Source organism: Eleutherodactylus coqui, chromosome 3, assembly GCF_035609145.1.
Source record: "Eleutherodactylus coqui strain aEleCoq1 chromosome 3, aEleCoq1.hap1, whole genome shotgun sequence".
NCBI classification, from domain to species: domain Eukaryota; kingdom Metazoa; phylum Chordata; class Amphibia; order Anura; family Eleutherodactylidae; genus Eleutherodactylus; species Eleutherodactylus coqui.
Window position 1 is genome coordinate 106371115 of NC_089839.1, and position 27978 is coordinate 106399092.

At 44.6% G+C, this 27978-nt stretch overlaps 1 protein-coding gene across 1 annotated transcript; it reads left to right on the plus strand.

Annotated features, from left to right (window-relative positions):
* The first annotated feature begins 2999 nt into the window (after positions 1-2999).
* On the plus strand, positions 3000-27849 carry LOC136620884 (sulfotransferase 6B1-like). The gene is made up of 7 exons (XM_066595936.1): positions 3000-3290; positions 11891-12000; positions 14361-14450; positions 18374-18500; positions 20273-20367; positions 26715-26871; positions 27658-27849. Exons 1-7 carry the CDS (start codon positions 3068-3070, stop codon positions 27786-27788), a joined length of 933 nt encoding a protein of 310 aa, XP_066452033.1. The 5' UTR covers positions 3000-3067; the 3' UTR covers positions 27789-27849.
* Positions 27850-27978: the final 129 nt, after the last annotated feature.

The window sequence follows — 27978 nt, forward strand, 5'->3', positions numbered from 1 at the left end:
CACTTGTCCAGTTTTTATTAATCTGCCGTGTATGAATGCCGGTGTGTGGAACGGTGGCATGACGAACTGACAACTACTACTACCCTAATCCTGGGGACTACTGGCCCTATCCTGTGCTACGGTAACTGACAACTAGAACAGGAGTTTGTAAGTGCCACCGTGACAGGTCCACGCATTACACCCTCCCAACTCCAGCCGTATGTTTGGGTAGCGAGTCATCCCCTGCAGCATTCCAACATGCCAGTTGCTGTTGGACTCGGCTGTTAGCGCGCGACAGTGGCTGCTGAAATTCAGGCGTGGAGTACGGTTTGTAAGTCACCGAGCGCTTCTGCATTTGTAAGAACCCATCTCTCACTCCCTCTACACAGTCTGACCTTGCTGATGCCCAACCTCCCTTGAAAAAGGTGGCCCAGAGGACATGAGATGACAATAAAAGATATATACCAGAGGAACTGTGTCATTCCCTTTTGCCAGGTGAAAGATTGATTTGGTGTCCCAGACTCAGTAATATACACATACATTCAAATCAGCAACTACCCAAAAAAACAACAATAAAACGTGCACAGCCATACCCGGGCTACTGGCGAAGCTCCTGCAACCTAATCAAGTCACATATAAAAAACTTATGAACTTCCTCTATCGCCTGCTCAAAGACACAAACAAACTGAAAAAAAGAATGCAATTCCTGAATTGGGAAAAAGATCTCATTCAAATGTTCCCCACTACGAAATGGGAAAGGGCACTAAAATGGGCATATAGATCATTTGCCTCAGCTTCCCACTGGGAACAGTACCAGAAGCTATTGAACAGGTGGTACTACACACCCATGCATCTTTCCCGGATGGGAAAAAGTTCTTCCCCTGAATGTTGGCATGGATGTGGGGGTGTTCGCTCCCTTCTCCATATATTCTGGTTGTGCCCCATGCTATCTGATTTTTGGTATCAGGTTTACCGGCTGCTCCCAGACTACATATAGACAACACTCGGCTTACCCCTGAAATGGCACTACTCTTGCTAAATATAGAAAGTCTACCTAACTGGGTAGTCATGTGCCATATATTTCATGTTGCGAGACTCCTGATTGTCAGAAAGTGGAGGACACCACACTGATCCCCAAAGTTGAGGAATTAGAAGACACGCTAGCTCTAAATTTCTCCTATGAGGAACTAACAGTGTTTCAGCAGGATAGATCGAGGCAGTTAAAAAAAATTGAAACTGGACTTGAGTAGTTCAGAGTAAGCAGAAAGGACACCCAATCTAATAAATACTCACATGGGCTTTAACTTAACGTATATTAGCCTGTTGCTCCCACCAAGATGGGACAATGTGCTCCACAAGGAAGTGCCTTCCACTTCCTCCCCCTTCCTATCCAATTTCTTTGTTACATTGTTTTTTCATTTGCTGAACTGTGCATTAGTAATGATGTAAGATTGAAAACAACATAAAAACTTTGTTTAGAAAAAAAGAAACTCGTTTTCTAACACCACGTTTAAGCGCAGGTCTGCTAGAGAGCATTGTACCACAATTACAGCGGCATTCAAAATGCTGTGGTAAAAAGTGCATGCGTTGGACTGGACTAAGACATGACACCTGCTTTGATTAAGCAGTGTTGCCCCCATGAGCAGTGCTGTCTACATGAGCAGTGTTGTCCACATGAGCAGTGCTGTTTACATGAGCAGTGTTGCCGGCATGAGCAGTGCTGGCCACTCAGATCAGCATGTAGTGTCTTGGACTACCAATGCGTACTATGCACAGCGTGTATCAGGTAGTCAGAGAAGCAGTTTGTTCATCTTTGCTTCTCTATGTCTGGAGGGTCGCTTTAATGACTGGGGTATGGACATACAGAGTAACTACTTACAGGGGGCTTTAGAAAGACAATTTTTATCCTTTTAGAAGAGAACTATTTGCATCTTCCAATGCAGACTTCAGCTCTTTTGTAATGCGGTACATTTTATAAATGTTCCGCCCTTGAGTATTTCCTCCTTCCTTAGGATGGCTTCACACGAGCGTTTTTTTGTGCGTACATAGGTACGTACATAAGTGCACACCCATGTACGTGCAAAAAGACGCGTGAATGTAGGTCCGTGCATTGTTTTCAATGGAACCGTGGCTGCTGCCGGCGGCTCCATTGAAAAGAATGCTCTGCCAGCACCCCTGCATTCTTTTTCAGGGAAGGGCTTTACTTATAAGCCCTTCCCTAAAAAAGAAAGAGTTTAGTGTAAAAAAAAAATAAAAATATATATACTTACCTGTCCGCCGCTGCCGTGACCCCCACGGGGATGAAGAACACAGATGTTTCCTTCATCCCCACTAGTATGAAGAATTACCTGCTGCTACATCTGCCACATCTGTGACAGATGCAGCAGAGGAATTCTTCAATTCTCTACCGCAGCTCTCACACATGACAGCTGCGGTAGAGGATTCTGCTGGCACCAGTCAATTGATTTCAGGGAAGGGCTTTAAATATAAGCCCTTCCCTGAAAATCCAGTAAATGTGGTTTACAAAACAAAAAAAATACATACTTAGCTCCCCTCAGCTGTCGGGGCACAGCAGCGTATTCTCCTGCTGTCCCCTGCTCTGTGGTGCTGATCTATCAGCAGGCGGGAATTTAAAATCCCCGCCTGCTGAAAGAGCTGAATGTGATTGGCTAAGGTGCTCAGCCAATCACAGGCAGTTCTCCCTGAATGAATGACATTGAAATCAATGCGTGCATTCCCTATGGTGCATGCATGTCCTATCCTTGCAGACACACGCCTGTAAAGCACGGACATATGCACACACCATAGGGAATGCACAAAAACACGCTGGAGTGAAGCCACCCTTATGCCCATTCACACAACAGCATTCTAGTAAGTATTATATATGAAGCAAAGGGATTTTGAGGACATGAACTTTATCAGATTTATTGTTTTGGCAACAGGTGATACTATTCTTGGCCTTTTGTACAATCAGGAGCTGGGTGGGTGGATACAGAGGCGGTCTGTGTGAACACTTCCTGCCATTCCTCACATAAAGAAGAAGTCTCTGCAAACAGTTACTGCACATTCCTTCTTCCACAGCAGAAAGATGTCGGACTCCACAGAGCAAAACAATTCAAACTGGGAGAAATTCCAGGCAGAAATGAAGAGGATGGAGGAGGAGGCCAAGGGCAAGACACCTGAGGAGCTGAAAATGACTTATAAAGGGATCCGCTATCCTAGCCCCCTATGCAGTGTGCCCACTTTTGAGGCTATGGAGCGCTTTGAAGCAAGAGAAGACGATGTATTGATTATAACTTATCCCAAGTGTGGTAAGTAGCATCGGATATGCACTACCTGTCCCTCATCGGTATAAGGGCCCCTGGGTGCGTTGCACATGGTGTACGTGCTGCAGGTGTTCCGCAATGAAAAACCCGAACCACAAATGTGCATTGGCCAAATCCACAGATTTTGCCATGAATTTGCATCAGCTTTTAATCCTTGTATGTCAAGGGTTAAAATTGTCAGCATAAATAAATAGACGTGCTGCGGATTCTGTGCTCCGTGTGGAGACGCTTGTACTGTAAATGCTGCGGAATATCCGGAGAAAAATCCATTGCAGAAATTCTGCAGCATATTACCAAATGTAAAAACACCCTAGGGGTGGTTTCACATGAGCAAGAAAATCGTGTGATTTTTGCCTGATGCGATACTCAGGAAATAAGTAGATTATGAAACCTATGATTTTCAATGGTTTCCTTCCCATTAGCGATGTTTTCACAGCTGTGATGTTGAGAGAACAAAAAATCACAGCATGCTCTATCTTTCAGCGATTTTTTTTTTTTAATCTCCCATGTTTCCCTATGGAGCCTGCTTTTTATCGTAACGCAATAAACATTCGTTGCAATACGATTTTAACATTAGAAAGTCCCATTGACTGTTGCAATAAAAAAATGCACGATTTTATAGCGGGCGGCAGCATTGCAAGATTATAATAAAAATAAAAAGCATCGCTGATGCACAAAAATTGCGGGAACAAAGACACAATTTTGTTGCAAATTTTTTTTCGGTAAAGTTGCGATCGCCTGTGTGAAACATGCCTAAGGAACCATTCACAGAGGATGCAATTACACTGTAGGATGCAGCCACATCCACAGCAGCTGAACTCCAGGTAAAATCTACAGGCCTAACTGCTGATTTTGATGCAGAATAGCAGGCAGGTTTTAAGCCACTTTTAAATCCATATCCAAACTGCAGGTAGCCTTCCAAGTTCTTTAGTGCTAATGCCCACGGACGGATTATTGCTGCGGAATTCACAGCCAGATGCCTGCTGTGAATTCCGTAGAAAAGTCCGTCCATAGACAAGCTGTGTTTCAGCAGGATAAATTGAGGCAGTTCAAAAAAAAATTGAGAACCCTTGACTTAAAGGGGTTGTCCCGCGAAAGCAAGTGGGTCTATACACTTCTGTATGGCCATATTAATGCACTTTGTAATGTACATCGTGCATTAATTATGAGCCATACAGAAGTTATTCACTTACCTGTTCCGTTGCTAGCGTCCTTGTCTCCATGGTGCCGTCGAATTTCAGCGTCTAATCGCCTGATTAGACGCGCTTGCGCAGTCCGGTCTTCTCCCTGGTGTATGGGGCCGCTCGTGCCGGAGAGCTAGTCCTCGTAGCTCCGCCCCATCACGTGTGCCGATTCCAGCCAATCAGGAGGCTGGAATCAGCAATGGACCGCACAGAGCCCACGGTGCACCATGGGAGAAGACCCGCGGTGCATCGTGGGTGAAGATCCAGGCGGCCATCTTGCTAAGGTAAGGAAGAAGTCGCCGCGAGCGCGGGGATTCGGGTAAGTACTAAACGTTTGTTTTTTTTTTAACACATGCATTGGATTTGTCTCGCGCCGAACGGGGGGCCTATTGAATAAAAAAAAAAAACCGTTTCGGCGCGGGACAACCCCTTTAAGTAGTTCAGAGTAAGCAGAAAGGACACCCAGTCTAATAAATGCTGTGTTAAAAGATTCTCCCCTGCCCACAAGTGGAAATCAACTGCGATTTTCCGCTCGCGGGGAAGAATCGCAGCATGTTATATCTTGTGTGGAAAATCGCATGGATGGCTTCCATAGCAGTCAATGGAAGCCACCCGTCCAATAATATTCCGCGCAGTGGGCACTGTTGAAGTATTGCGGAAATCTGTGTCATAGGTCATCGCCAGCGCATCATGCCCTGCACTGCGCAAGTGTGTCGGCTCGCCGGGCGAGTCACTCGTGGCAGATAGGGACAGGTGAGTAAAGAGTCTATGGGGGCATCGGGTCTGATTTCATTGTGATATTTCACAGTCAAAATCCAAGCAGGCCGTGGGCATGAGGCCTTATAGAAGTATATAGGAAACACAGCAGAAAAATGCCGCACCTGCAGCATGCTGCTTTTCAAAGACATAGCAAATGCTCCACAAACCATACCCCATTGTATTTGGTGTATTTTTATATTTTATGTTAGACTTTAAGGCAAACTCTGGCTGCAAAAGAGAAAAGAAAAAACCTGTTAAACCCGCTAAAGAAAAACCCTACAAAACCCTATGTGTGAATCCAGCCTCAATACTCACACTCTGTGCTGCCTGGGGGCACTTTCACACACTGGAATATTCTGCAATACTCAGCAGAATATTTTGCTGTGAAAATCCGGACCGAAGTCCACATCTCTAAGTATAGGTGTTTTGATGCTGAATAACCAGCAGATCTTAATCGATTTTCACATCCGACTCAAAATCTGCATGATAGAGTGTTGTGGAATAGTCTGCTGTGTGTGAAAGCACCCTTCTAGTGTGAGATTCCATATTCTACCTTAGGCTAACTTCACACGGCGAGTGAGATATAGGGCTGTGAATCACGACCCAATGTCAAACTCGTCAACATTCGATTTCGCCTCACTTTTTTAGGAAGTTACGGGTGTTTCCAATGGGAAACCACGCATCGCACTCATGTGCACCTAGCACGCGGCACAATGCTGCCGCTGGCCCCATTGAAAACAATGGGCGATAGGTTGGGTTCATATTCGTGCACCTCGCAACGCACAAGTCTCGTGTAATTTTTTTTTCCCGACCGCGTGAAGGCAGCCTTAGAGCTTATTCAGATAACCGTATATTGGCCGGGTATTCACGCCCGGCCGATATACAGCATCCCTCTCTGCAGGGCAGAAGGCTGGAAGAGCCAGAAGCAGTGCACTGAGCTCCTGCCCCCTCTCCGCCCCTCGGCACTATTTGCAATAGGAGGAGTGGGGGCGGGGCTAAGTCCAGAACTTTGCTCCACCCCCACCCCTCTCATTGCAAATAGTGCAGAGGGGCGAAGAGGGGGTAGGAGCTCAGTGCACTGCTCCTGACTCATCCAGCCTCCTCCCCCTGCAGAGAGGGACGCCGTATATTGGCCGGGCGTGAATACCAAGCCGATATACGGTCGTCTAAATAAGCCCTCAGGAGCGCGGCATATGACAGGGCATGCCACAACTTTTTGTACTTCCTTTGTTGGGGTTGAGTTATTGCACTGTATTACCTCATTAAAACAATTAGTGAAGTGCTCATGAGGCTTCGATATAAAAGTAGAGTATGGGCCCATAAAGTGACATGGGTGCCTTATTACAGATCCCTGAATTGTGTGAATTGTATGTGTGCACATCTGTATGGCCATTACAATGCACTTTGCAATATACATTGTGCATTGTAAATTGGCCATACAGAAGTTATATACTTACCTACAGGGGCCCCCCCTCTGTGTTGACGATCCCGTCGTCCCTGGATACGACTATTTCTTCCAGCCGGCTTCTTCAGGAGACATACATGTGCAGTAGAGATTCTCCTTCCGTGGATGAGCCTGGAATTCTTCGCACATGGGCAGTAGTTCTCTTCATTCCAGGTCTGCTGCAGTGAGGGTTACAAGTGTCCAGCTGTCAAGAGGTGGAGGGTGAGTGTAACTAGGGGGGGCTTTCAGTGGGGTGGTAGGGGGGCCTGCGTGGTGGGGAATAGTCAGAGTGGTGGTCGGGGTGCCTGTGGGGGAAGAGGGGGGACTGTCAGTGTGGAGGTCGGGTTGTCTGTGGGGGAGCTGTCAGAGTGTTGCTCGGGTTGCCTGTGGCGGAAGGGGTGGGCTGTCAGAGTGGTGGTCGGGGTGCCTGCGGGGGGGGGACTGTCAGTGTGGTGGTCGGGGTGTCTGGGGGGGCTGTCAGTGTGGTGGTCAGGCTGCTTGTGGGGTGGGGCTGGGGGGGCTGTCAGAGTGGTGGTCGGGTTGCCTGCGGGGGGTGGGGCTGTCCGAGTGGGTGTCGGGGTGCCTGCCGGGGGGCTGTCAGTGTGGAGGTCGGGCTGCCTGCAGGGAGGGGGCTGTCAGACTGGTGGTCGGGTTACCTGCAGGGGGCGGGAGGGGGGCTGTTAGAGTGGTGGTTGGGTCGCCTGTGGGAGGGGTCTGTCCGTGTGGTAGTTGGGGTGTCTGCGAGGGGGCTGTCAGAGTGGTGGTTGGGGTGCCTGCGGGGGGGGGGGGGCTGTCAGAGTGGTGGTCGGGTTGCCTGCGGGGGGGCTGTCAGAGTGGTGGTCAGGTTCCCTGTGTGGGGGCTGTCAGAGTGGTGGTCGGGTTGCTTGGTGGAGGCTGTCAGAGTGGTGGTCAGGTTCCCTGTGGGGGGGCTGTCAGAGTGGTGGTCGAGTTGCCTGGGGGGGGGGCTGACAGAATGGTGGTCTCGGGGTGCCTGCGGGCAGGCTGTCAAAGTGTAGGACAGGTTGATGGCGGCAGGGGGGGTGTTGATGTCAATGTATTGGCCAGGAGGGGGGTCACATAGACTTGTCGCCGTAGGGTGCTGTCACATAGACTTGTCACTGTTGAATGCTGTCACATAGACTTGTCGCCGTAGGGTGTTGTCACATAGACTTGTCACTGTTGAATGCTGTCACATAGACTTGTTGCCGGGGGTAGGGTTGCTGTCACATAGACTTGTCACTGTTGGGTGCTGTCACATAGACTTGTCACTGTTGAGTGCTGTGACACAGACTTGTCGCTGTGGGGTGTGCTGTCACATAGACTTGTCACCGTGGGGTGCTGTCACATAGACTTGTCGTTGTAGGGTGCTGTCATGTAAACTTGTCACTGTTAAGTGCTATCACATAGACTTCTTGTCGGGGTGGGGGTGCTGTCACATAGACTTGTTGCTGTGGGGTGTGCTGTCACATAGACTTGTCGCTGTGGGATGTGCTGTCACATAGACTTGTTGCTGTGGAGTGTTCTGTCACATAGACTTGTCGCCGTAGGGTGCTGTCACATAGACTTGTCACTGTTGGGTTTGTCACATAGACTTGTCACCGTAGGGTGTTGTCACATAGACTTGTCACCGTCGCGTGCTGTCACATAGACTTGTCACCGTAGAGTGCTATCAGATAGACTTGTCACCGTCGTGTGCTGTCACATAGACTTCTTGTCGGGAGTGGGGGTGCTGTCACATAGACTTGTCGCCGGGGAAAGAGGAGGGGGGGGGGGGGTTGTCACAGTAATTTGTTGCATGGGGTGGGCGGGGGGCTGTGACAGTAATTTATCACACATTGTGTAATCCTGCCTATGCAGGGAGGGGAGCTGTGTCTATTGTGAATGGTTAGTTCTGTGTTATCTATTTATAGGTGTCGCTGTACTTGTGGGGAGGAGGGGTGGGGGGTTCTGTCGATGTACTTGTGTGTGGGCACTGTGGAGGGGGCACTGTGGTGGGGGCATGTGTGTGGGGGCACTGTGAAGGGGGGAACTGTGGGGACAGGCACTGTGAGGGGGGCATTGTGGAGGGCACTGTGCGAGGGCACTGTGGAGGGCAATGTGGGGGGGCACTGTGTGCACACTGTGGGGGGGACACTAGGGTGGGTACTGTGTGTGTGGGCACTGTGGGGGGGGGGGACTGTGGGTGGGCACTGTTGGGGGGACACTAGAGGGGGCAAGTTGGGGGACACTTGTGGGGGCACTGTGGAGGTGGGGTCCGTGGGGGGGCACTGAGGGGGGTACTGTGGAGGGTACTGTAGGGGGGTCATTGTGGGGCGGCACTGTGGGGGGGACACTGGGGCACTGTGGGTGGGTACTGTAGAGGGGGGAACTGTGAGGGGTGCACAGTGCATGTGCACTGGGGGGGGCACTGTGGCGGAGGGCACTGTGGTGGGGGCACTGTGGAGAAGGACACTGTGGAGGGGGGCACTGTGGAGGGCAGACCTGTGGGGGGGCACTGTGTGTGAGCACCGTGGAGGGCAACACTGTGGAGGGGCACTATGGGGGACACTGTGGTGGGGGACTGTGGGGGGGCACTGAGGGGGGGTACTGTGGAGGGCACTGTGGGGGGGTCATTGTAGGGGGTGCACTGTGTGTTGGCACTGTGGGGAGGTGCACTGTGTGTGGGCACTGTGGTGGGGGCACTGTAGAGGGGGGGACTGTGGTGGGGCATGTGTAGGGGGGCACTGGGGAAAGGGCACTGTGGGGGGTACTCGGGACGGCACTGTGGGAGGGGGGCACTGTGGAGGGTCATGTGTGTGGGGGCATGTGTGTGAGGGCATGTTTTGTGTTACTTCCACTTTCAATGATAGAGATCACGATCTCCTGCTACTGCTTTGACAGCTGTAGCAGGAGATTACTTCATCTCCCCAGAATGTCCCCTCATCACTGGACACTGTGACAGTAATGTGACAATGATGTTACAGTGTCCAGTGATGAGGGGACATGCCGGGGAAATGAAGGAATCTCCTGCTACAACTGTCACAGCAGTAGCAGGAGATCGTTCTACTCTCCCTGCTCTTCCATTGCTTTAAATGGGGCTGGGTGGCTGTCGGCTCCATTCAAAGCAGTGAAGGAACTCCCGGAGGGGGAGAGCTATATCGGGCTGTCACTCACAGGCCCAATATCGCTCTCCCCATGACAGCGTGAGTCTCTATATTGATGCCGGTCTTCCAGTCATGTGACCGGCGTCATCTGGAGAGCGCATGCTGAGGTGAGAGAGACAGCAGTGCATCATGGGGACTACCCAGCGGCGCCATCTTTGAAATATTCTTCAAGCCAGCTTTATGAGGAGAAGAAAAAGAATAAAAAGGTTAGCAGAATATTGATTTTTATCTGTAATGCTGTAGTGTATGATGCTTTTACTCTACAGGGTATTAATGGGGAAAAAAAATTCAGTTTGAGCGCCGTACAACCCCTTTAAAGAAAAAAGCATTTTTCTCAATGTATCAAGCTCCTCCCCTCCTTCCCCTGCCTCTTCAACTGCTGACTCACTGAAAGCCTGCTAAAATCTATCTATGTCTCCCAAGATGGGCAGTCAGCTCACTGAAGGATCAGATTACATGCTGTGCATAAAAGTCTATAGAGAGAGGAGGAGGGGAAGGGGAAGACTAGATGAGTGAGAGAAAAGCAAAAAGGCTGTTGCAGCTAATAGTGAATGTTCTAACTCTCCCCAAGTGTTTTACTCACATCAGTACTGTTCAGTAGATCTCTATAAGGTCTTACATGGTACTTCTTTACTGGCAAGCTCCAAAGAATTTGTTGGCATCACATATACAGTCTATACCATTAGTGTAAGAAAGATTAAAGGGGTTTTCCAACTTTAGGGTACAAGCACACATAGCGAGATTTCCGCAGCAGAAAATCCACAACATATTTTGCAGCAAAGATCGTGTCAAAATCTGTACGACAGGTACAGATTTTGCAGCAGACTTCAAGCTCAAATTATGCTGCGGATTTTGGTGTGGATCTGCATCAAAACACTCTACGTGCAAGCGTACCATTAAAATATCGATGACCAATACTCAGAATAGGTCAATTGAATGCGTTCTGCAGAACATCTTGCAGAATTTCTTGCATTTATTTTCTGCAGACTTTAATTGCGGAATTACATCTCCTGTATGTTAGTAATCCACAGTGACAATTCGCAAGACTTTTCTGCTGCGGAATTGAATTGAAGGTTCGGTTCCAGAGGGTATGAACACAAACGTAATGAGACAGAGTGGCACAGAATTTCAATGGGGCCTTAAGTACATTGCATGACTCTCACATGTGCGATCTGTATGTGAGTGAGATGCGAGGTTTCCCATTGAAATTAATGGAAAACCCTATTGGAATTTCACAGAAGGGATGTGAGGCATTTTCTGCCTTCTGCCCTATACTGATCACTCAGCTGCCGGCCACAGCGAGTGCTCCTTACTGCATTGTCTGAGCGCTGGAGACACTGGGAGAAGTCTCATGCTGTTGGGTCATGTAACAGAAAGTTTCAGCTGACAGAACCATCGTTGGCCAAAGGCTATATTAGGGTAAAAGACCATATTTGGGGGCACTGTTAAATGATTGTCAGAGGTTTTGTTTTTTTGAACTGATGCTGCCCTGAAAATAACTAAAGACTATAGTCTCTAGGGGGCCATAGATTAGCTCAAAGTCCAGCAACAACCACTAAGGCTTTAAATTATAGTGGTCTGTGTTCTCTAGAGTCTAGACAATTTCCAATTCCAAAAAGTTTTTTTGTTGTTTTTTCAGAAATATTTCTGCATGTTCTATTTTGCTGTAATAAAAACATCACAATTAAAGAAAATGCTTAAAGTCGGTTTCACATCTACGTAGGAACCTCCGGTCAGAGTTTTCATCACCGATATGGCTGAAAATACTGAACGAAAAAGTGACGCATGCAACAGTTTTTCTTCCTTCCAAAAGCTGGGCAGCTGGGTGGAAAGTGGACGGTTGACATTATAGTCAATGGAGTCTGCCCGACACTGTTCAGTCTCTGAACGAAACCGTTTGGTCACGGGGATTCCCCTTTCCTACTTCCTGAACAGGAATCCCCAACGAAGATGTGAAAGCATTCTTATATGTTGTATATTGTGTTTTATAGAGTTCATTCCTCCTGTACAGTACATTGAGCTAATAAAAACGTACAGAATTTCATGATGTTCCAGGAACAAACTGGTCGAAAAATATACTTCACGAAATGCTGCTTGAGCTTCACGGGAAGGATCCGACACTGGACACAACCGTGTTTGAGTTTGGAAAACCGGACAAATATGAGGTTTGTTACTTTACACAACTACAAGATTATTAGATGCTGCATATAAGGTGTGTAATTACAACCGAATGACTCAAAAGCAAGAGGGCTCTAAGTTCAAATATTAGCTGAGAACAACCAAGAAGAATGTGTATAGATTAAACACTACATAGACTGACATGAGTACAAGTGATAACTGGTTATATGTGCTATAGCACTTGCTATTTCACATGTTTGGCCGGTTGTAGGGGGTTGTTCCCCCTCAAAATATTTAAACTGTTGAATGAATAATAAAGCTAAAGTGACCATTGTCACGATGTATAGCCTTTGTTGTTCTGTCAGAGCTCATACCAACCACATCTAACATGGCACCCACGGTATATCGAATAGCGTGATTGTGGTAACATTTGTTAATTATTCTGCCTTTTTTCATTGTTGGTTCAGAATGCAATACCTTCTCCCAGGTATATGTGGCATCATCATACAATGCTCACCCAATTCCACTTCATCTGCCCACTTAGGGTGCTTGCTTACACATCTGCATTGGGAACCTCCATTCAGAGCTTCTGTTGCAGATCCGGCACAAAATGCCGGAAGAAAAAGTCCTGCCTCAAGGACTTTTTCATCTGGTTAAATGCCTAACAGATGAACGGAGACCAAATGGACACCATTAAAATCAGTGGGGTTCATTTGGCACCATTGTCATAAGTTTGATCCTTTCAGTCAGGGGATTCCCATTTCCTGCTCAATTAACAGATCAGGAAACCTTAACTTCCAAACGCAAATGTGAAAGTGCAGCGTCCTAGAAGCGGGTCTTGGCTTAGGAGACAGCGGAATTAGAATAGGGCCTTGTCGTGGTGGCACTACTGTCTCCCACCCGGAGGTTAACCGGAGTACACATCCCATGGACTGAGGTCAGGCAATTAAATGGGGGAATCCAGCTTATTTGTTTTGTCATGGGGACACCACCATTCCTTCCTCTGCGGTAAAGATGAAGATGGAATAAAGTTCACGGACATGAAGAGTAGTTAAACAAACAGTCGCCAGGAACGGTCGACAGCTGTAACTTTACTTGAATAAATACAGGTCACAGTAGATTGAAGAAGGCTCAGCAAAACACACCGATGCAGCCAAAATTAGCGGTGAGGATAGGGAGGCAGACACAGGATGACACCGGGCCCACAGTCCAAGTTATCTGTGCAGCACCAGGAAAATACGCTTTGGAAAGGCACAAACTCTCTACCGGTCACTCACTCTTGACGACTCTAACTCTGCACGGCAGACTACAATACTTTAGTCATACGGCATAACTCTTGTAGGAAGTGTTCCTAGAGAAGATTTCTAGGCCACCTCTTCTCCTCCATCTTCACCACATACCAGTTGAAGGTATCTACATGTGGGCAGCACTCCAACACAACGGAATTCATTTTTCCAAGCTCTACACCAGACTCCGACTCACTGAAAAGACCCAATCATCCACCTTGCAAATACATATATGAAACATGTCACATGTCTTACAAAAGATACATTTCCAGACATGACCCAGACAGTAGCCCATTCAGTGCTGCAGCTAGGCAATACACTTCATATTCATGCAACATAAAACGTACTGACAACACACATAAGGACGAGACTACATACCGTGTTTCCCCGAAAATAAGACACTGTCTTATATTTTTTTTTTGCCCCAAAAAGGGCACAGTGTCTTATTTTTGGGAGAGGCCTTTTACTTACCTGGTCCGTAGCGTCCCGATTCCTCCCGATGGTGTCCGGCGGTGGCGCGGTGTCCTCCTGGTCTTACAGATGCCTTCTACTGCCAATCACAGCCCTTCAGTTAAGTCATTCACTGAATGGCTGTGATTGGCTCATCGGGCGCCGGCTGTGATTGGCTGCCGTTGCTCGATTTGCCAATCACAGCACTTGCTTTGCTGGAGGCGGGGTCTTCAATGCCCCGTCGCCAGCAGAAGGCAGCTGTAAGACGGAGGACACTGCCGGGATGCCGCTGCCGACACCGCCGGGCCGCCGCCGAAGCCGACACCATCGGGTCACCACCGATGCCAACACCGCCGACGCCACCGTCAGGACACTGCTGTCACCGCCGACCATGTGAGTTTTTTTTTTAAGTGGGGCACCCAAGATAGGTCCTATTTTCGGGGGAGGGCTTATATTTCAAGCCTCCCCCGAAAACCCGTGGGGAGACACGGTAGATCAATCAGAAACTTCCATACATGAACTTCTGTACATTACAAAAGCAGCCTAATTTCTATATGCTGATACTTTTAGTTGATTAACAATGTAACACTCTTGTTTCCATTTCATTACTATTTAAACAAAGCTGCGCAGATATCCACTAATAGTTTTTCTGATTTTCTTTTTCTCTTAAGAACTTTAAGCAGCAACCTTCACCAAGAGTGCTAGCTTCACATCTTACCTATGAGAATGTCCCAAAATCTTTCTTTGAAAAGAAGACCAAGGTATAGTATCTGGTTATAGCTACATGTATACAGGTATAGTATCTGGTTATATATACAGGTATAGTATCTGGTTATGTATATAGTAGCTAGAACCATCAGATATTCTATATAGGACGTATCCTAGTCTGGGATAAGGCATGAGAGAGAATATGCAGCATGGACTTGAGGCTTAGGCGTCTACTAGTAGGGGGATATATTTGTATAAATCCATAAATATGAGAGGTCTCTATTTCATTATCTTGAATCTCCTCTCAGCAGGGCTGATTCGGCACTTGTTGCCATTCTCCATAAATTGTAAAATCTACTTTTATGTGATTGGCTGTTTTACATCTTGGTAAGCAGACCAGGAGCATTACATAGTTTGTATAGTGTCATGAAGCAAAGTTATTCTGGGCAGTTTTAACCACTTAACCCTTTCCAATCCACTGTCTGACGTCTTCCTACATTCTGATTGAAGCTTGTACAGCTCCAATGTCAGAAGATGTCCGACAGGGTGTTCTTACCATCTATTGCCAGCCACTCCGCTGTCGGAGCCTCTCTGGCGCACACACACTGGCTTTAGCCAGCGGATGGCACCATTGTATAACTGCAAAAAGAGAATGCCTTTTAGGAAACCCTGAATCCAAAATTGGATTGGAAAGGGTTAAGAACATGGCCTATTTTAGCCATAAGGACACAACGTTTTTTGAGGGATTAACATCTCCACTCACAAAAGTCATAACTTTTTAAACATTTTTCTGTAAAACTTTTGAGAGCAGGGAGATTAATTCTGCCATTGTTTTTTTATTTTTACATTTTTTTTAAACAGTGTCAATCATACAGCATAAATAACACAATACAGTTTTTCCACAAATGATTACACAGATACCGAAAGTATTATTTTTTTGAGGTTTTTCCACTTTTGCACAATTTTTATTTTAACATTGCTCCATTCAAAGTCCCATAACTTTTTTATTTTTCCATGGATGGAAAGTTTTGTACATTTTGGGGGTGCATATGTTTTTTTATCACTTTGCTCTTTTTGGGAGGTAAAACAAACAAAATAAACTTTTTGCCTCCCATTTTCTTATGGTTTTTGCTGCGCAGGATAAATAGGATACTCAAATTATAGTACAGGTCATCACAGATATAATGATAGCATAAGAGTTTTTTTTCTTACATTTTTATTTTTTTAATTCAAATTGGGGAAAATGAGAAAATAGGGTTTTGTTTTTGGGTTGTTTTGCACGTGTTTTATTTTTGTTTTTACACTTTTTTTTGTTTTTATGTTTCCGTACACTCTTTATGTCCCTGAAAGGGTACCTGAACCATAGCAGCTATTATCACTATGGTAAGATGTTCTGTTACCATCACAACTTGTTGGCCCTCTGCAATTACATTGCGAGGATCCGATAATGTCACAGAGGGAACGCTCTACCGTTTAGATGTAGATTGCAGCATGTAGGGTGTTAACAGTGGGGGGGTCGCTGTCCTTATGTACCCGCACTGTTACAGCAGGAGGCTGGCTATCAGTAACAGCCGACTCCCGCTGCGGGCTCAGCTTCTGATCCTGTGCTATTCACATGATGTAAGGTTATGTCCTGTTGCATTAAGTACCACGCTGCTATGACATAACCTTACATCCTCTGGCATTAAGGGATTAATGGATTTACATATTCAGAGGTATGGATTAATTTTTTTTATCTTTGCTGGAATTCTCCATAAAGAAATATTATATACAGTATACCTTTTAAATTGCTTTTAAATGTGTCAGCGAACAGATGTGGATCCGCCTTGCACACAGCAGTTTGGCTTTAGACTATCATAGAATGGTAGAGTTGGAAGGGACCTCCAGGGTTATCGGGTCCAACCCCCTGCTCAGTGCAGGATCATTAAATCACACAGGACAGATGTCTGTCCAGTGTCTGTTTTGAAGGCTTCCATTGAAGGACAACCTAACACTTCCCATGGCAACGGGACTATCTGTGGTGGCAGAACTCAATGGGGAAACCCCAGGTTTCATGCTTAATCCCTCCAAATAAGATACCAGCTTTGCTTTAACCCTTAACGTTCAGGGTGTGTATGGAGGGAGATCATATTTAAATTCCCTGGCCGATGTTCCAGGGTCCCATAAAGCCCCACGCGATGAGATTGTTGTGAGCTGTGCAAGTGTCATGGCAGCTGGGGGCCTTCTGAAAGGCCCCAGGGCTGTTTTAGCATAATTCCTATAATGCCGTGCCCGAGGCATGGCTTGATAGAATGCCTGTTAGAACTTAATATGATGTAATGCTATGGCATTACATCATACTGCAGGAGCAATCAAGGCATCGCCAGTTTTGTTCCCTATGGGGACTAAAAAAAAACCTTAAAATTAAGTCTTAAAAATTTTCACTATTTATTTTTTTAAAAAGTAATAAAAGTTTAATCCCCCCCTCCCTTTTACCATATTTATAATAAAAGAATATAAATATTAAGACAAAAATACATATTTTGTATCACTGCATCCATAAAAGCCTGATCTATCAAGGTAATGCATTATTTACCCCACACGGTGAACGTCGTCAGAAAAAGAAAAAAAGAACGCCAGAATTGCGCTTTTTTGGTCACTCCATCTCCAAGAAAAAATAAAATAAAAAACGATCAAAAAGCCGTATGTACTCCAGAACGGTACCAATGGAAACTACAGAAAATCCCGCACAAAATGAGATATCGCACAAAAACTTTGATGAAAAAATAAAGTTATAGTTGTCAGAAGATGGCAGCAGAAAATGATTTAAAAAAAAAAAGATTCAATATCTTTGAAAAAAAATAAAAGTACAGCAAAAAAAAAAACTAAATAAATTTGGTATCGTAGTATTCGTACTGACCCATAGAATAAAGTTATCAGGTCATTTTTGTTGCAGTGCGTATGCCGTAGAAACAAGAAGCACCCAAAGATAGCGGAATTTCAGGTTTCATTCAATTTCACCCCACTAAGAATTTTCTACAAGTTTTTCAGTACACTATATGGTACATTAAGTAGTACCAATGAAAAATACAACTCGTCCTGCAAAAAACAACCCTCAGACAGCTCTGTCCATGACTGAATAAAGGAGTTACAATTTTTTAAAAGCGGGAGGAAAAAACGAAAATGGGAGGAAAAGAGCGGGGCGTGCAGTAAGCATTATAGCAGAGTCCAGAATACAGAGTCGAGATCAATGAGCACAGAAGTCATAATGATCAATAAACGGTCAAGGGTCAGAAACAGGAATACACACAAACTGGGGCTTGGTCACAATGACTAATGAGACCACCTGCTTAGGCATCCTCCATGGGGGGAGGATGCCTAATATAGCAGGTGATTGGTGGGGGACAGGCTAACGCTTAGCCAATCACAGCCAGCACTCGATGAATGGCCATGATTGGTTCAATCATAGCCATTGGTTCATCGAGTGCTGGCTATGATTGGCTAAGCATCAGCCAATCACAGCCAGCGCCTCCAGGAGGCGGGGATTTTTGAATTCCCGGACAGAAGAGGAGAAGATCACTGCCGGGGACCCGGGGAGAAGATGCAGCCGGGCTGACAGCGCGGGACAGGTCATGTATGTGTGTTTTGTTCTTTTTTCTTCTGCAGCTACAGCTTATTTTCGGGGAAGGGATTATATTTCAAGCCTCCCCTCCTCGCATGTAGTGCTACAAAGTCGCGCGACTTTGTAGCGCTACAAAGTCACGGTATCACCGCGATAAGTCACGGCGATGTCGCACAGATCAGAAAAAGCGATATTGCTGCGATTTTTATCGCAACGAAGCCGTGTTGCCCGTGTTAACGAGGCCTTATTAGCAGATGAGCAGCAGTGATGCGCTGTGACGGAAAATAATATATCATTCATAATGCAATAATACGTTATTAGAACATTATCTGTAATCATTACTGCAAGCAGCGCTAATAACATATTTTATTACAGCTCTTGCTTATTATGCGGAACCCAAAAGATGCAGCTGTCTCTTATTACCACTTCATGAACAACAACCCAATGCTCCCCACGTACAGCTCGTGGGACCTGTTTTTCAAGGACTTTATAAGTGGAGATGGTAATTTACCAATACGTCTATTATGTAAAAAGACTTCATGTTGAAATAGTCCTTGAGCACTAATGTACCATGCCTGCTTAACCCTTTCATGGCAAAAGGTCACTGATACGCCTGCGTCCAGGTCATTCTGCAGTTCTGTTCTCCTCCCCTTAAGAAAAGAAAATATAACCCTTAGATTTTTCTAGTGACACATCTATATGAGGATTTGTGTTTTGCGAGATTAATTGTATTTTTCAATGGTACTATTTAATGTATTACAATGTATTGGAGATTTTTAACATTTTCAAGGTGGTACGGAGTGAGGATTATATTTAGTGTGATACTTAAAAGAAAAAAATAGAATACTGTTTAAGAAAAAAAAAAAGAGATTGCTTTCTGTTGTCAACTTTTGACCCCTCCACAACTTTTTATTTCTCCATTGATAGAGCAAATTTTTTGGGGAGCAACCTGTAGTTTGTATTAGTACCATTTTGGGGGAACATAGGACCTTTTCCTAGCTTTTTATTATTTTTTTTCTCTTGGAAATCGCATGATCAAAAAGCACAGTTTTTCCATTGCTTTTGAGTTAGCTAATCATGTGGGCTTAGTAATGTGATATTTAAAAATAAATAAATAAATGGACCTTTACAGATACAGCGTTAGCAATACTTTTTTATAGTAATTAAGATAAAATAAACATTTTTAAAAACTTAAAAAAAAAATTAGTTTCCTTAGTGGATTCGAACTTTTAACTGTTTGTTCGCTTATCCAGTGGAATGCAATACTATTATTATATATAATAATAATTTATTATTATATATAATAATATAATTAATATACTATTGTTTTGCATTCTACTGTATTTTAACAGGCTGCCTAGTAAAGACTTGCCACAGACACACGTTTAATAGGCAAACCATCATGGCAGCCCCAGGGACTTTCAGAAGTCCTCAGGCTACCGCGACACACTGCTCACACCCATGAGCTTGTCAGTCCAGTTATTAGTCAGCACATTCCGTAGTTAGGTATTGGTGCCGTCTAGTAATCTTGTTGAGAGTAATCTTTATGATATATGCTAATAGACATATTATTAAATGAGATTTTGATATGTGAACTTTTATAATGTACATCGTAGCACAAAGCTTCAGATATTTCATCCAGCTGAAATCATTGTGTGATCCTTGTGCAGCCCTACTTTTTTTCACGTGTTAAACTCGTAGCTCTAGGCCTACATGCTGGGCTGATTTAGTCTCTTTTTAAGGGCTTCTTCACACGGTCATATTTGCACACAAATGTGCGTTCGCAAAATGTTTTGCAATACGCAGGGCATAGAATCCACAGATTTGTTCCCATTACCTATAGTCGGTTTAACACGGGCATATGAGTTTTTGTACGCGCTTAGTGCTGCGTTTTTGCAGGACGAGTTAGGTATTTTTGCGCACGTATCAGGGTGTATTTTACTGTACCCACTCTTTGCACTCACAGAGCATATTTTTTTGCGCATGGGACACAAAGACGTTGGGATTTAAATAGCTATTTAGTCTAATGAGTCCTGGATGTGTTAATCTCATGGAATTGCGCAGCGTATTGCACACCCCAATGCATAATATTGCACACGAAAATAGCACATATGAAACTCATTGTCCATTGAAATCAATGGGAGCGTGCTTGTTTTTTTTTTGGCGTGCGCAAGTAGTAAGGGCACGCCCACACAAAAAATATAGTAAATCCGCGAATGCTCATATGAAGCCGGCCTCATGGTCCTGACTAATTGTGTCTGTTCTCCGCTGCAGTCCTCTTCGGATCATACTTTGATTATCACCTCGGCTGGGACAGACACATAGACGATGGGAATATCCTGGTACTGACATTCGAGGACATGAAAGCGGTGAGTATGGCGTGTTCTACGCTGCCAGTAGTAGAAGGAAGGGCTTATGTTCATCAGAACTAACTTAAAGATGCATTTTGCATTCAGTTTTCCTCCAGGATAAACGATAAAGCCTTGTTCACATGGGCGACAAAGTGGCGCGATTTTGTGCCGTTACTGCAGTGCTACAAATCGCATGTATGTGAAGCCCATGCTTTCCTATGGGTTCCTTCACACATGAGATGTTTTGTAGCATGCAACAACCGGACACTAAAACCACGCCTGCAACTCGCGAGGTTTTGTAGCCCATGTTTCTCTATGGAGCCTTCCTCTCTGTTGCATCGCACAAAAACGTGATTTTCCCGATTTAGGAAATCTTACTGTCAAAGCGAAATTTAAGACTTGGCTGCAGAAAAAAAAGACGTACATCACCTTACAAGCTCTCATTCATCAAGCACTGGCTGTGATTGGCTAAGCGTCTGCCAATCACAGCCAGCGCTTCCAGGAGATGGGGATTTTTCAATCCCCGGCCAGAAGATGAAAAAAAGAAACAGTGCCGGGATCTGGGGAGAAGCTGCGGCAGCGCGGGAGAGGTGATCTATACTTTTTTTTTCTTCAGCTACAGCTTATTTTCTGGGTAAGGCTTATTTTTCAAGCCCCCTCCCCACCTTTCACCCCCCTGAATATCCTCGCATGTGATGCTACAAAGTCGCGCTACAAAATTGTGGTATTGCCGCGAGAAGATGCAGCGATATCGCACGGACCAGCGATGCGGTATCGCTGCGATTTTCTCGCAGGGATACCATGTAGCACGTGTGCAGGAGGCCTAAAATTGGGGCTTTAATTTCCACAGTCGTGGCTGAAGGTCGCTCATTTAGACTTGGGTCAAATTACGAATTTTACACAAAAATTACACAAGTTTTTATTTTCTAGTATAGAAAATGGATTATAATGTCTCGTGTGGACAGCCACATTGCGCTCCGTACAGCGTCGAAATAAGGCTCCCATTGTTGTGGAGATGGCCTTTAGTATTATATGTCCATGATCTCATATGAAGGCTTACAGACGTCATTACTCTTGGAGTCCATCAGAATTTGACAGAAAATTGGAGTTATCTATCGGATGCCGGATCTGTGCTGCCTTCTACATGTAATCCAAAGGAGCTTCCACTGAGAACACAAGACTCCATTCTGGGAGCTCTGCTGTGTGCATGAGGTGTAAATGGAAGAATAAGGCATTACACATCTATTTCCTCTTAGGCCTTAGTCAGACGGGCGATTTTTCGCGCGATTTGCGGATCGCATGACGGATGCGCATCCACAAATCGCGTGACCGGTGCGCGCAAGTCGCCCGCAAATCGCCCGAAAATCTGCTCCTAGCCGCGTTTCATTAGAAATGGGCCGGAGCCGTCCAGCGCATTGCATTCAATGGAGACGGCAATACAGCCGTCTGCATTGAAAGCAATGCGCTGCGGGCGAGCCCGGGATGAATTGTCGGTAAGGGCTTAAATATATAAGCCCTTCCCTGCAATCCATCCTAAAATGTGTTAAAATAAAAAAAAATTGTATACTCACCTTCTCCCGGCAGCCGGAGCTCCGCGTGGCCGCCCTGCAGTGGGTGTGAAGGGGGTGTGAGTCAGACCTGCCCCCTGATTGGCTCAGCACTGAGCCAATCAGAGGCATGCCTCACTCACACCCATTCATGAATTCATGAATGGATGTGAGTCAGACCTGCCCCTGATTGGCTCAGCGCTGAGAGGCAGCAGTCACTCACCCATTCATGAATTCATGAATGGATGTGTGAGTGTTTTCAGCCTCTGATTGGTCAGGGCTGTGACCAATCAGAGGCAGATCATTCAGCAGGCGGGGATTTTAAAGCCCCGCCGGCTGAATAGTGCCAAGAAGCAGTTCAGGAGAACTGACAGCGGCTGCGGCTGGACTCCGGCTGCAGCGGAAAGGTGAGTATACAATTTTTTTTTATTTTAACACATTTTAGAATGAATTGCAGGGAAGGGTTTATATATTTAACCCCTTCCCGAGAATTCACCCCGCGCACGCCGGCAACCCAATGCTTTCAATGGAGCGGCTGTATTGCCGCTCCATTGAATTCAATGGGCAAACATCGTTCTTCTCTGTCACAGCTGTTACAGCTGTGGCAGAGAAGAATGATTTGTCTTCTATATGTTCTCAATGGGGTCGGCGCTGCTGCCGCCGGCCCCATTGAGCGCATATAGAGAAGAGAACAGGAATCGCAGATCGCAGATAGGTGCGATCTGCGATTTTTTGTTCTATAATTTATCGGACGAGCGCATAAAAAGCGCTCATGTGTCCGATACCATTGCAAAGCAATGGTTTTATAAAATCGCCGGACGCATGCGCATGCGCAAATCGCGCGAAAAATCGCCCGTCTGACTAAGGCCTTAGGTTGTATTCACACAAACATATTTGCGCTGCATTGATACAGTGAATAGAACGCATTGATTTCAAAGGGTTCATTCAGATAAGTGTATTTTACTGGAGCATTTTGTTTGCGCAATAAAAATACGCTGTATGTTTGTTTTTTTGTTTTTTTTCCTTTGCAAGGAAAGAGCACATATAGAACGACTTGCTCTAATTGGCTGTTTCTATGAGTGGGAACATGATTGCGTGTTTTTGAAGCACACAAATATGCACGATTTGCGCATAAAAAGTACAGTAACACATGCATGTGCGCATGCAAATAGACAACACCCATATACTGTGTTTCCTTGAAAATAAGGCCCTGTCTTATATTAGCTTTTTCCCCAAAAGAGGTACTAGGTCTTACTTTTGGGGAGGTTTTATTATACTTACCTTGCAGGCTCGGTCCAGGTCCCACCCGCTGCTCTCTAGAGCTTCGATGTGCTTATTGCAGTCCTCAGACATCCACAGAAGATCACTTCCTGGCTATAGGATTCATAAATCCCGCCTTCAGGAAGCGATAGCTGTGATTGGTTTTCAAACGCTACTCAGCCATATTTATCAACTGATTTTTATGAATTGACTGAGCCGCGGCATTGATTGGCCAATTCATAAATCCTGCCTCCCCAATGCAATGGAATTGGTCCACACAATGCTGCACAGATGCAGATTTTGTCAACTATCACAGATTGCATCGCGTTTTTAACAGCGGAATGCTTTCTGCTGAGCATTCTGTGGTATTTCTTGCTTTTCCACAAACGCAGAATTACTTCTCCTGTTTGTTAGAAATCTGCAACAACATTTCCGTAAGACGTTCTTAACCCCTTAGTGACCAAGCCTGTTTGCACCTTAGTGACCAAGCCAAATTTTGAAAATCTAATGTGTCAATTTAACATAGAATAACTCTGTAAAGGTTTTGCATATCCAAGTGATTCTGACATTCTTTTTTTCGCCACATATTGTACTTCATTTAAATGGTAACAATAAACTGATAGAATTTGTGTATATTTATTAAAAGCGCCAAAATTGGGAACATTTTGAAAAAATTGTCATTTTTTTAACATTTTCAACTGCAATATGTCAAATATTTGCAAACAGACTTTACAAATTTTTGATAAGATATATATTTCCATCTGTTTACTTTATTCTGGAAGCACATTGAAAATTTTTTTTTTGTTTAACCATTTAGGAAACGTACAAATTTAATATTAATTATCAACATTTTGAGGAACATTTTGTTTTCATACACCAAGCAAAGATTGAGAAGGCTCACAGGTTTAAGAATGATAGATACCCCCACAAATGACCCAATTTTAAAAATGCACATCTTAGTGTATTCACTGAGGGGTGTCATGAGTATTTTGACCCCACAGTTTTTTTCAGGAGTTAATGCAATTTAGAGGAGAAAAAAATAAAATTTTATATTTTTGCAAATATGTAATTTTAGGACAGTTTTTTTTTCCTATAGTGCACATGAAAATGAGGATTTGCACCCCAAAATTGATACCCTGTTTGTCCCGTGTTCAGAAACATACCCATTGTGGCCCTAATATTATGTCCGTATACACAATGGGACCGAAACCGAAAAGAGCAGCCGGTGGCTTTCAGAACAGATGTTTTGCTTAAAGACATTTTAGGCAGCGTTGCCGACTTGTAGAGCCCTTGAGCAGCCAAAACGACAGATAACCCCCACAAAGAAGCCCTTTTTGAAAACTGGACCTCTTAACACATTCATCTAGGGGTGTACTGTGTATTTTGACCACACAGTTTTTGAATAATTCTAAGCAAAGCAGAAGGGAAAAAAATTACGATTTTCATTTTTTCGGCAATTATGCCAACAGTTTTTTTTGTACAGCACACATATGAATGAAGACTTTCACCCCAAAATGAATCCCCCTGTTTGTCCTGTGTTCAGAAACATGCCCATTGTGGTCCTAATCTTAAGTCCGTATGCACAACGGGGCCAAAACCGAATGTAACATTAAACTTCAACATTTTTTTAACTTTTACGTGATCGCTATTATCTGTTGGATAATGGCGATCAAGTGACCGGTGTCCACTCTCCAGCTTCTGCACTTACGTCCGCCATTTTGCCGATGGGGACATGCGCCGAAGTTAGGAAAAGGTCCGTGAATAAAGATATAATGACAGGAGGTGAAATTTTTATCTTTTTTTTACTTTTAATTGATTGCCGTTATCCATTGGATAGTGATGATACGTAACCAGGGACTGCGTACCGCGGATAACGGCAATCATGTAACCAGGAACCGCAAACAGCGGTCCCCGGTGATATCTCTCTGCTCTCAGCTACTTATGCTGGTCGGGAGCAGAGAGATTTTAAATCTCCCAGGCAGTGAGCCCTTCTGTGCATGCGGTCGACATTTACGTCTGGCGCATATATCCAGAAGACTATGTCAGGTCCTGGAAGGGACAGAACATCACGGGACATCGTAGACGATGGAGATGAGTACTTTCAGCTGCCCTCATGGATCCACAAGGAGGGCTGAATTTTTACCTTTGTTTAACTTTTTTTTACACTTTTATGCAATCGCAGTTATCCGTGGGATAACGGCGATCGTGTGACTGAGGGTCGCTCCCTGCAGCTCCCCCTGACACCTTCAGGTTGTCAGCTACTGCCAACAGCTTGGCGCTGTCACGTCCACGGGCCCCATGGCTTTAATCCTCAGGCCAATGTGTTTTTAGGGCCCTAAGGATTAAAGCCCAGCCAGGACATAAAAAGGCAATGAGGCAATCACTAAGGGGCTAATTCCACAGCAGAAAGCTTTTACGTTGCAGAATTTCATCTTGCGGTTTTCAAGTAAAGGTGCACAGATTTTAAGAGACAATAGTATGATGCAGAAATTTCCGCACGGACTAATTCCGTCCTGTGTAAAAGGTTTCATATTGACAGGACACAATGGTCCGTATAATACAATAATGTTTTTTTATTATTATTAGCTGCAACGCGTTTTGGCAATCGGAATCGCCCTTCTCAAGCATAACATTTACTAAACATAAGCATATATTTATACAAAAATCTATTACTCACACTATCTCGTGGACGCCGCTGGTTGGGGCCATCTTGGAATCACATGTGCAGCTACGTCATCGCCGCATCACTTGTTACCGGCCCTAGCGCTATTATCCTTAGTTATTCAGTGTTTAAAACGATCGGTTTTGAACGTAGAACTGGAATAAAATAAATAAAAAACTGAATAACTAAGGATAATAGCGCTGGTATTCAGCGCAATGTGAAATATTAAATGAAATAGAACAGTGCTAGGTGGATGGCATCTAGTACCACTTTTTTATGAATGAGTAAGGTGTAGTAGTAAAAAGACAGGTCACATGACCTTAAGAATGACGCTTAGGGCTGGTAACACGTGATACGGCGATGACGTAGCTGCACACGTGATTCCAAGATGGCCCCAACCAGCGGTGTCCACGAGATAGTGCGAGTAATAGATTTTTGTATAAATGTATGCTTATGTATTGTAAATGTTATGCTTGAGAAGGGCAATTCCGATCGCCGAAACGCGTTGAGATAATAATAATAAAAAAACATTATTGTATTATACGGACCATTGTGTCCTGTCCTGCATCCTTGGAGTCCACGAGCACGGGGGCTTTTTTAATTTCTATTGCGGTGCTTTATGCAACGGCTCATCAAGGCTGTTACCCCTCTGGCTGCTCTCCGGTGATCCGGATTCGAGTTCCAGGAATTTGTGATAAGCGAACAAGGATAGAAGGTGCCGGTGGACTCTCTGGGCAGGGAGCTCCACCGTGCACCAGGTGAGTACAACAAGTATTCACATTTTTTTCTGAAATTGTCATGACAAGTAGGCGCTGATTGTGCTTTTTATAACTATTTTTATGAAGTTTTTATTCAATCCTTTTTTATAAACTTTTGCTATTTATTTTCTCTTAAAGGATCTCCCTGCAGAACTGAAAAAAATTAATGACTTCTATGGGTTAAATCTGACTGATGAGCAAATCCTGCAAATTGAAGGCAAAACTACTTTTAAGTCCATGAAAGAAAAATCTGCCGATACACACGGAAAACTTGCTGATATGTTTTTCCGAAAAGGTAAGTAGTTAGATTTGCTTTTTGGGCTAAAAACATACCAGTTGTTTTCCCCTAAAAAAAAGTCACAATTTAATTCTTTTTGTCCATTTCTCCCCATTTGGGAATTTCTTTTACATTTTTCAATGCATTATACCGTACATTAAGTGATATAAATGTAAAAAACACTCTTCCCACAAAAACAAGACCAGAACTAGGAGACTGAGCAAGCAGAAGACTTGTTTGCTTCAAATCAAAATGATATAGTTTTTATTTTATCATTTAGTATTATCATTCTCCAGGTTCTCTTTACTAACTTGTAAACTTTTATATACTTTTGTGACTGTCCAACAATTTGGAATATTTCATAATCTGAAATTAGTCTCATTAAAGGGATATTCCAGGCTTTTACTATTGATGACCTACCGTCAGGACAACTACTCAGTTGTTGATCGGCGGGAGTCCACTGCTTGGGATCTCCATCAATTGTCTGATCCTTTTGCCTGCTGTCAGTGCAGTGTAGCCTGATGTTGTCGCTCCCATTAACCCCTTAGTGACAGCCCTATAGTGTTTTTACGTCCTGCTGTTGCAGGACGTGTATGGGGGGAGATAGCAGCGTTATCTCCCTACATACAGCGCGGGTGTCAGCTGTTTATTACAGCTGACATCCGCGGGCAATAGCCGCGATCAGCCGTTCGTGGCTATTAACCCTTTAAATGCTGCTGTCAATTCTGACAGGATATTTTACGTTTGAGGTCTGTATCACTAGTAGTAATAGTATATTAAAATCAATTTTTTTTTAATTTCAAGGGGAAATTGGAGACTGGAAGAGTCTCTTTACTGAGGAACAGAGCAAGGAGGTGGATGCCAAGTTTGAGAAGTATCTTGCAGGAACAAAACTTGGAAAGAAAATAAATTATTCCAAATTTTGTACATTTTAATTAAAACATTAGATTTAAAGTGACCTTCCCGGCCTACAGAAATAAATATGGCTGAACTGCGTCTCCTACTACTTCTTCTACTTGATGCACACTGTGCACAGTACACATTGGTAGTCCATTGTGTGATTGTCCCAGTGAGAAAAAACCAAGTAATCTTGCAGATATGATACCTCTTAATGGCTCACAAAAA